This window comes from Ixodes scapularis, unplaced genomic scaffold (assembly GCF_016920785.2).
Source record: "Ixodes scapularis isolate PalLabHiFi unplaced genomic scaffold, ASM1692078v2 PGA_scaffold2__306_contigs__length_199485367, whole genome shotgun sequence".
In the NCBI taxonomy this organism is placed as follows: domain Eukaryota; kingdom Metazoa; phylum Arthropoda; class Arachnida; order Ixodida; family Ixodidae; genus Ixodes; species Ixodes scapularis.
In genome coordinates this window covers 119,100,931-119,111,605 of record NW_024609857.1, presented here as the reverse complement: position 1 = coordinate 119,111,605, position 10,675 = coordinate 119,100,931, and the positions used below count along the sequence as shown (strand labels likewise).

At 46.5% G+C, this 10,675-nt stretch overlaps 1 protein-coding gene across 1 annotated transcript; it reads right to left on the bottom strand.

The window, feature by feature from the left end:
- Positions 1-7,019: 7,019 nt before the first annotated feature.
- Positions 7,020-9,266, bottom strand: LOC115324880 (tigger transposable element-derived protein 6-like). Its single transcript, XM_040502863.2, is given in 2 exon segments — positions 7,020-7,594; positions 7,597-9,266. Coding segments are annotated over 2 exon segments (1,542 nt in total). The 5' UTR covers positions 8,606-9,266; the 3' UTR covers positions 7,020-7,061.
- Between the last annotated feature and the right edge of the window lie 1,409 nt (positions 9,267-10,675).

Here is a 10,675-nt window from a genome sequence, read left to right as displayed (position 1 = left end):
CAGGTAGAACAAGCAAAGTTGGCTCTAAGAACACTTTAGCAAAGAAGGTTGACCGTGAAAATATTCAGAACTTGCTTCAGGAGTCTGAGGACAAAGAGAAAAATCGCGCTCACCACAGCTGCCACGGGACGGAGTTGGTGTTTAACCCCAGCTTGTTGCGGTTCCCCCAGGCTTTTCTTGGGCACATTGATTAAAGCAAGAAATGTCAAATGTTGGCAGGGGTGGAAGCGCTGCGCCAATTGCGCCATTGTGCGCCAATCCACTTTTGCTGCGCCATCCTGCTCCAAAGCGCACATGTTGCGTCAAAACTGCCCAAACAATTTTTTTTTTTAAGGCTATATTTACTGGAGTACTTTTTTTTTATTGGCCACAGTGGTTTACCGTGTTGAGTTTGTTTAGGTAATTCTGGAAAAATAGGGACTTTTAGCAAACCGTTACCGCGTACCGCGCACTACCGGAGCCTTTGAAGCATGCTTTTAAGCGCGCCGAAGTGATACCGGTACGCGGTAACGGTTTGCTAAAATGCACTATTAGGGAGTTGTAGTAGATCGTTTTTCTCCTCCGCTACTGTATCCGTGAAGAAAATGCCGCAGCTGCGCATGCGCGCCGCCAGCCTTGTCTGCATGGTTCAAGGTCTTGTGGCGGATTACGGAGCACTATCCGGGTGCTTAGCGGGCACCACCATACAGATATGGTCATGTCAACGGCGTGTAAGCCTGATCTCCGAAAATGGCACATGCACAGGTCACTTCGTCAGAGTACTCCTCAGAACTCTGACAAACGACGAGACGATGCTTCGATGCATCGTTCCATCATTCACTTCATCTTTTCTTTTTTTTTTTTTGCACAGTGGCATTGAGCATGATCGAGTGTATTCGAAATACGACACACGCGCATTAAATCAAAGTCTCGTACAAACGGCCGCCTTCCAAAAATCGCACATCCCATTTTTTATTAACTTTTATTTTATCTAATACCGTGATTTGCAGTATTGGTATGCGACAAGCGTGCTCGCCGCGGGTTCCCTCATGCTTATCGCACCGTGACACGCGAATCTGCAGAATCTGTACTATGCGGGGTACTGATGTCGCTGGTCTGCCGCTGGCGACCAGCGACATCAGCAGTAAAAAAAATGCTTTGCTGCATTTTTTTTTTTTCGCCTGATTTTTGCGCGCAATATTGGTTCCCGTGACAGCCGAGTTTGAGGGGGCCGGGTTCTTGCGTCATATCGCACTGTGAAGCGCGAACGCGCTGCGTCCGCGTTCTGCTGCTGCACCCGTGACAGGGGAGTTCGTAGCGAATTCCCACATATTTATTGCACACGCGAGTTCGCCGTGTCTGCGATAGGTATTGTGGGATATTGCTAGCTACCACCTAACACAGGTACCGATAGAGTAACCAAAGGGTTGTCTCAACAGCGGCGATATCTCTAAGGAGACGTCAAACCTAGTAGCGCGCGGTCCCCACATCTCCGCGGTAATATAGACGACGTTTAGGGCTACATTACCTCGGGTCGGTTCGGTTAATTACCTCCGTCGGTACCTTGTCTCACTAGACACACTTACCAGAATAAGGACAGAGTCCAAGAGCATTTATTGGAACACTCTTAAAATGAATTACTATGTCCCCATCCAAAATGCCCCCCGCGCCGGCAAGGTAAGAAAAGGTCCTTACCTGGCCAGACGCGGGGTTCCGGAGAGCCAAGACCGGGGAAGCATCGGAGAAGTCGCTGACACACGTCCTGTCTCTTTCGCGGTCACCCGGACGAGTCCCTTTCTTGAAAGCGGGAAAACAAGAGGTGAAACCTCCTCGCCTGTCAGCAGTGATCCGCATCCGAGCGGGGGAACGGAAATCGGTCTCCCCGGGAGAGTGAGAGGGCCCCCCCAAGGCCAGGCGGCCCTCCGCCTCGCGAACAGGTCGGAGCTCACGGCGAAGGAGGCCGAGTGATCCGACCCGCGGCGTTATCACAGCTGTCGGGGAAGGGAGACCAGAGGAATCCCCACAGTATCAGTAGAGTTGTTTGATTTCGGGTTTTATATTCTTTTTAAACTCGGGGGGGGGGGGGGGAGGGGGGGGGGGGGGGGGGAGGGGGGGGCGGGGGGGGGGGGGGGGGGGTGGTGTAAAAATCGGGTGCTACTTTTCAAGCTGATAATCGGGGAGAAATCGGGTTTTTTGTGGAAACATTCTGAAATTCGGGTTTTTTCGGGTTAAATTTACAAATGGACTCAGTAATACTTTTTTTTTTTTTTTGTATTGGAGCAAAATACGAGCTCTTTAACGCTAACGCGTTAAAACTGGGGGTCTGTTTCAAGCTGGTAATCGGGAGGACATCAGGGCTTTCCGACTCCGATTGCTGTCGGCCGCTTCAAGGGAAGCACCGCCCACGGAATCCTCCTCCCTCAGGTGTCAACAAAAACCCCGACCGTTGGAGGGACGGTCGTCTTCAATCAGATATTTCGCTATGGAATAAACCTGTTCAGTTTTCCCGATCTGTTTACGCGACTGCCTGGCTCGGACGTTGTCTGTGAGAAAAGTTGGACGCCAGCGAGATGGCCATGCTACCCGAGAGACCCTGCTGGGCGTCGACACCTCAGCCATTGAAGGGGGATTGATCGTGCATTTCACAAGCTGCAGGCAGCAGGGCCGAAGCTGCGTGGCGGGACGGAAATGTCTCTCCGAGGCCCCAACGCCTATTGTCGCTTTTCCTCAGCCGGCCTCCGTAGAATGTCATGGTGAGTTAGGCGCGCTCGTTGGGCGGTTGGTTAGCTAGCGTGCGTAAAAATAAAAAGGTTTGTTATGTGGTTTTGGAATTTGGGGAGAAATCGGGTTTAACCCGATTCTCCTGAAACATGTTCGGGGTGTAAAAATCGGGTAAAATCGGGTTTTACCCGAAAACTGACAACCCTAAGTATCAGTAACGAAAGGACAGTGGGTGCACAGGCGAGCTGGTGATAGTTAATCATGATGTTTAAAACCCGAGACTGTGGTGAGGGAAAAGTTAAACTTTAAAGTTGAAGAGTTTCCGTTTCACGTAGCTTGTAGTGCCCCCCTCTCCTCCTCCTCCTCCGACGTGGAGGAGGAGGAGGAGGTGCTTTTGCTGAGACTGCTTTCGCATTCCTCATTCGTGTCGTAAACGTAACATATAAAAGCGATAAGTGGTTGCCTCAATCATCTGTAGAGTTTCTTGTAAATGACGTACGTGGCGAATACACCTGCTGACACCCAAACAGCGAGCCGGCGGGAGGACGAGGAGAACAGTGGGAATGTGCTGCTGAGCGAAGCGAATTCTAAACTGTTGTGCTAGAATGCATCCAAGCAATGCAGAGAGCTATTCGTCTGCTTCTTGCACAGGAGATGCGGTGACTTCAGAACAACGCCGAGCTCTGATTGGTTTTGATTGAAATGATAGTGGGTAGACCTCAATGCTAAATGCCTTGAGGTATACCCACTACTTTTTTTAATCAGCCAATAAGAGCTTGGCGTTTTGACGTCACGCAACCCCTGTGCAAGCAGCAGACAAACTTGTGCTCCTGACTTAAAGGGGCACTGACACCCTAAAGGTCGTAATTTTTTTTTATTGTCTCAAACGATGCAAGTTGCAGTCATAGACACGCAAAAAAAAATACGCATCACGAAAAAAAAGTTTTTTGCGCGCGCGCGCGCCTTTTTATTTTTGGCGTTTGATTTTCCCGCCTCTCGCCTCCTCGCTTCTTTTGATCGGTGACGTCAAAAATCAGGAAATTTAGAAGCTTTGTAGGCGACATCTCTATAACATTTAATAACAACGGCAATCCTAAAACATGTTTTTTAACGCAATTGTGAATGCACTACGGCCCTTCTTTTTGGAATACCAAAAATCGGGAGTTCGTTGTGGTGCCGTCTCCTGGATTTGTATCCCCCCACGGAAAACAGGCGACACCGCTCAAAACCGGTCCGCCGCAACGCCGGCGCTCGCTCCTTTCCTCCTTGCTTTGGGTCGCCATAACAACAGCAGGGAGTCCTGAAAAAAAGTGGACTCTCAGGAGTCCGCAATATTTGACGTCAACGCACTGGCGCGGATCGCGCGGGAACTTCGAATTCGGCATTTGGAAATTGTTTTTTTATTTCACAAACACTGAATTCCCTAATTTTAGATCTTGAGGGTAATGTCCCGGCATCGTTTTCAATCGTTTCGGATAATAAAAAAAAAGATTTTGATGTGTCAGTGCCCCTTTAAGAAAAACCTTCCGTTTTATGGTCTTACTTGCTAGTTTTGTCAGTCAATTTTTTTCATTAAACTCCTAATCAAGCTTTTTTTGTTTTTATTTAGTCAGTGATGCTTCTTTTAGTAAGGGTTAATTAAGTGCATATGTATGAACAGGAATGGTATCATGAAGTTTTCAATATTTGGCATTTGTACTTTTATCAGATAGAGTAGATTTGTACACTGTTCAGCATTGGAATACTTTTGATTTGCACACTGTTCAGAGTATTGGAATGCTTTTCTTTGCTAAACAGGTACTTGAAACACGTGTATTTCCTAATGAACTGTATTCAGTACTGGACATTATTTCATACCATACTATTGCAGCTTGAAATGGTTTTGTTTTTAACTTATGGAACATGCGACTTGGGATGTTAAACAGTGAAAATGTCTTGTTTTCATGAGGCTTAAGTTGTTTTTCTTTAGTTGTTTATGCCTACTATTGTAAATCTATGAGAAGAACCAACCCACTACCACCAGAACAGTTCTCAATGGCAGCCATTCGAATATCTTTTTTGCTAAGGGCTGGAATATATTTAGGGAAAGGTCATGTTTGGAAATGGTTCTGGAACGTCCCATGGAGATGCTTTTTTATTTATATTTCTTTTTGTATTTTTAAAAACACATCTGTGCTTATGGCACCAAGCAGCTCCAAGAGTTGCTTATACTGCTATGAAACTCGATTTTTGTTGCTCCTGAGCTGCTCCAAAGTTGAACTTTTACTGCTCCAAAGGTGCTCCAAGGGAACATTTTTGCTGCTCCCAGACCTGCTCCAAACGGCTGAAGCTTGCTTCCACCTCTGTGTTGGTAAACTTGATGAAAATATCACATTTTCACATCCTCCTACTCACATCCCACACATGTGCTCCCAGAAAAACAAACACCTACTGGTGTCACTAGCGATGGGGCGTTCCAACTTTCAAACCGAAACTATAAGTAAAACTAAAAAAAAAAAAAGAATTGTTAAAACAAAAAGCCATCAGATTAATAATAAAGTATTATATATATATTATATATATAAACAAACGCAAAGAAAGGACAAAAAAAAAAACGAATAGGAGTAATATATGAGTTGCATCACATGTAATGAGGTGGCCAGTGACTCGATTTTTTTGTTGGCGTTCCCCACACCCTTGAAAAAAATTCCACATTTTATCGGTTTATTCTTGATTCAGAAGAGTAAGCTCATAATCCTTCAGTGCAAAATTATTCTAGAGCTCCAATCTCCAAGAATCCAATTGTAATAACTGTCCCAATTGGTTGCTTAATACCAATCGGAAAAGTAATTTCCAATTGGAATGGCCAATTGGTTATTTAATACCTATTGGAAAAATGCATTCCAATTGAAATGGCCAATTGGTCATTTAATACCAATTGAAATATATATTTCCAACTGGACTGACCAATTGGAAAAATGCATTCCGATTGGAATGGCCAATTGGTTGTTTAATACCAATTGGAATCTATATTGCCAATTGAAGGGACCAATTGGAAAAATGCATTCCAATTGGAATGGCCAAATGGTTGATTAATATCAACTCGAATATATATTTCCAATTGGAGTGACCAATTGGAAAAATGCATTCCAATTGGAATGGCCAAATGGTTGATTAATATCAACTCGAATATATATTTCCAATTGGAGTGACCAATTGGAAAAATGTGTTCCAATTGGAATGGCCAATTGGTTGATTAGTACCAACTGGTATATATATTTCCAAATGGTGTGACCAATTGGGAAAATGCATTCCAATTGGAATGGCCAATTGGTTGTCTTCATACCAGTTGGTTCCCACTGATACCAATTGGTACCAATTGAAATTCCAATTGGACTCAATGGGTATTTTTAACTGGGTCCCCCCAAATGCCTGTCAACTTTTTTGGCTGAGGATGTGGGTGCTGTCAGTTGTTGAACAAAACACAAAACATGCTTAGTTTGATCAGCATCCAACAGATTGCAAGTAGTTTTATTGTTTTGGCTGAAAATATCTTCCTTCTCTGGTTCTTAAACACTAATGCTTGGAAGTGCCACTAAACTTTGACGAATGCGGTAGTTGCAGCATTGCTTGAGAGAAGAAACGACTATAACATCCAGACAACGAGCACACGCTTGCCAAGAATAAAGCGCGGTTAGAACCAAAAAATATTTTTCCTTTTTTGTTTTACTGTCATCTGAACTAGTCTGGAACTGAACGCCTCAGAGATTGCACGAGTGCTCGTGCAGCCCTGCCGCCAGTCAGAGCTACTCTCTCGTGTAGCACAACCTCGGCAATCGTTCTGCGCTAAGGTGAGACGAAGTATAGAGCCTGTAGGAGTTATCATTAACAACAGATGATCTCAAAAACCACTTTGACCTCAGAAACTACATAAATTTAAGGTACGATATTCGTGAGTACCGATTTTTCTAGCAAGCACAAGCACAAAAGCTTGTTCTTGAGGTTCTCTACAAAAAATCGCTGTTATGTGCCGTGTAGTAAGTAATTAGTATAAAAGCTAAATTACAAACTTTCCTGCTTTCTTTATATTTGCACAAAGTGCCCTTTGCAGCTGCACATTGAGCAGCTGGCACTGCTGCAAAGCTTCTGCTTTCTTGTGCAGCTCCCGGAATAATACTACAGTCAAATTTCGATATAACGAATTTCAAGGGACCACCCGAAATCATTCGTTATTCTGAAATATCGTTAAAGTGAAAATCTCGTAGATTAGCGCCAATAATTATATTGGAGAGAAGAGACGACCTACCTCAGCTCTATAGCAACGGTACACTCGGAGATAGTAATCTCCAACCAATAAATACACACGGTTGAAGACGCAGCATTTATTTGAAGAAATCGGTGATCTTTTTTTGCTGCGTGGAGCACAAACGGCGCAAGACAAACGACTCTATATCGTCCACATTCTTGTATAGCGCCTCGGGCACACTGGTAGAAGCCTCAAGGTAGGCGCGCAGCTTCCTGATAGCGCTCAGGACATTGGAGTTTGAGACAGAGCCGTCAGGGCGATCAGCGATTTCCACCTCCGCGTCTTCATCGCTGGCATCCTCTGGCTTGTGAACGCTGCCCACGATGTCCTCGGTTGTCAGCTCCGCCGCCGTCCACGCTGCCGCGTCGCACTGGACGTAATCATCGAACGTCACCGAAGGGGCTACGGCGAGCTTTCCTTGTGCCTCTTCCCACAACTCGCTTGCGTCGTCGTCGTCTTCCTGGCACTCGAGAGCTTGTGGATGGGCTGGCGTCTTCAGTAGACCTGCCTTCCTCCAGCAGTTTTGAATGGTGGTCGGCTTGACGTTCCACCACGATTCGGTAAGCATTTCCGCCGCCTGCTTGACGTTTATTGATGTTGGCTGGTTCATTCGAGGTTAATCAGCAGCCGCTGAACAAGGCGCCTTCGAAATTCCGTCTTGACGCTCTTGATAATTCCTCCTTGGTCCAGAGGCTGCAGCAATGAAGTGCAATTCGGGGGCAAGAACTCCAGACGCACATTCGTCAAGCGAACGTTCACAAGATGCGCCGAGCAGTTACCTACGATCATGAGGATTTTCCTGTCCTCCTTCCTCATTTGGCTGTCAACGTTGAGGGGCCACTCGGAAAAGAGATCGCGCGTCATCCAAGCACGGCTATTCGCTCGGTAGTCACAGGGCAGCGGCACTACATTTTTCATGCAGCGAGGCTTTAAATACTTCCCGATGACGAGAGGCTTGAATTTCTTCGTTCCAGTTGCATTACAGGCAAACAGCACGGATATGCGAACTTTCGACTTCTTCCCACCTTTGCACTTGTTGCCCTTAAAATGCATCGTTTTCTCCGGAAGGACCTGATAAAAGCATGCGGTCTCGTCGGCGTTGAAAATATCCTCCTCCGAGTACGACTCAACAATTTCTTGAAAGTGGCCGTTCGTCCATGCAGCTGCGCCCTCTGCATCTGCTGCCTTTTCTTCTCCGGAGGCCGTCTGCCACGTAATTCCGTTTCTCTGGCGGAAACGGTAGAGCCATCCAGCACTTGCTTCAAAACCGGTGACTTCAAGCACTGCGGCGAATTCCCGGGCTTTTTCTTGAAGCAGTGGACCCGACACTGGCCCATCTTGCAATCGGGCATCCTTGAACCCCGTCAAGACTGCTTGATCCACGACTTGAAAATTACCGAGTCGCAGCCGTTTCCTGCTCGGAGCAAGCTGAGACCCCCGGTGAAGCTCGGTAATCTTTGCACGATCTTTCAAGATGGTCGTGATGGTCGACGGCGCCACTCCAAGATCCTTACTGATGTCGACCTGCTTTTTTCCTGCATCAATGTCCCGAAGGATGCTGACTTTCTCTTGTAATGAAAACTGCTTCCGCTTCCTTTTGGGGGCGACAGCTGAATTCATCGTCCGTTCAATCGTTCAATGGCCAAACTGACCTGCGGCAGCCGACAACGACCAAGACTTCGGTTCCCCGAGAACACAAAGAAGCGGTACTCTCCTCGGCCTCCTCGGGCTAGGCCAAGTGCGCGTTCCACCCGCGCCCCGATGTTTGATGATGATGATACTCGTCAACTATAAAAGCCACATAGCGGAGAAACCCGTACCGAGTATCGCCCGCATCCCGCTAAACTTTTCGCTTTCCTTTTTGTGGTGGATGCAAATTCGCAGTAATGAGGCGTTTATCTTATGCAACAGCGATAAAATTTCATTCGTTATTCTGAATTATTCGGTATTTTGAAATTCATAGTAATGAAACATTTTTGCATTGAAACTATAGGTCTTTGGAAGGGGATTTTCGAAATGTTTGTAATTCTGAAAAAATCGTTAATCTGACGTTCGTTGTAACGAGATTTGACTGTACATGCTTCTTCTGTGGCCCACATCCTTCACTGTCACACTGGATTTTTTTTTCAAGAGTTCCATGTCTCGTTGACGCTTTTAATGTTGCTGCATCTCTTTCTTTTGTGCCTAAAAACCGATACCAGGAAACGCGAGAAAATTGGGGTGGTTTTTTTAAATACCTTAAAGGGCAACTCTGGCTAAAACTCAAGATGAAATGAATTACAACCCCAGCGAAAATGTTATGTCCAGGGGACGCTGCATTCTCAACTAATGCCGATAACAAAAATGCGCCCCGCCGCGAGCCGCTGCTCCTTAGCGGGCGGCCAGCGGGTTGCCGATCACTAAAGCAACATTGGGCCGTGACGTCAGTATCATTCTCTTTTTTTCCTCCAGTCCGGGCGTTGTGCGGAGTGTGCTTCTTTGAGCCGCTACCACCACTACTTCAGCTTGTGATTGGCGTGTTTAGCCATTGCTTTTATCTGTAGCCCCTGTAGCTTCGGTATAGCCATTTGTTTTTTTTTGCCTTGTGAGGACTCCAAGACTCGCTTTAGCGAGCAACTCGGTGCACCCAAGACTGCCCAGCTGTTCCTCGAAAGATGCCGAGTACAACTTGTATGGCTGTGGGCTGCTCAAACAACCCGCTGTGCAACTCGGAGGTGCTTTTTCACAAGTTTAAACGGACCAGAAATTAGAGAAGGTGTGGGTAAACGCTGTTCGATGAGTGGACTTTGGACTTCGGCTTTTACGCGCCCGAGGAAAAAGGAACGAAAAACAAACGTGTACAGCCCAGCACGTGTGTGTTCGGGCTGACCCGCAGCGCGAAAGCGAGAGAGCCTCCAGTATTCTACGTCACTGGCAGCGCGGCGTAGAGCAACGCCGCTCCATCCCGAGTACGGCACCAAACGAGTTCACTTGTTTTCCAGTCGCTAGCTTTTGGGTAAATACCAGCGACGAGTAAGGCATAGCACACGCACGGCGGCGGCCGCCGAATACGGCACCGAACGAGTGCACGGGTTTGGCAGTCACTAGCTGTTGGGCATACGCACTAGCTCTTGGTATATATGCTGGATAACTACCACATATACAGAATTAAAACAAAATCAGCTTACCTCCTATCTTTAGACAGCTAGCGCAACAGAGGTAAGTGCCGCTCAGCCTGCGTTCTCGTTGAACGAGAACGATCCTGACATCACATTCACATCGCAGCTGATTTCCAGTGTTGCCGGGGCCTCGAGCGGCAAGTTTCGGTCTTGTTGGCCGCGCCCGAAACAAAACTTTGAGGCGTCGATATCTTTAAAACTACGCACAATAACGAGAAAAAAATTACACCTTGCAATTCAGGGACGCTGACTGCACTAAAAACAGTCATAATCCCAAAATCGAAAGTATGGACTGGAGTTGCTCTTTAATCAGGGTGTAAATAGACTTAGACCGAAACAAATTTGGACAAATACCTTCTTGCGCGCTTGAGAGCACTTGGCTACCATCGTGTTAGGAATGGGCTGTTCTCTGGTTAGTCCAGCTATGTCCTGAATCTCTTCACTTTCTGGAATTGATGGGTTTCATAAAATCACCCAATCAAAAGAAAGCCTGAAGCATTTCTGTCACGGTTGTACATTATTTTTCTCTGTC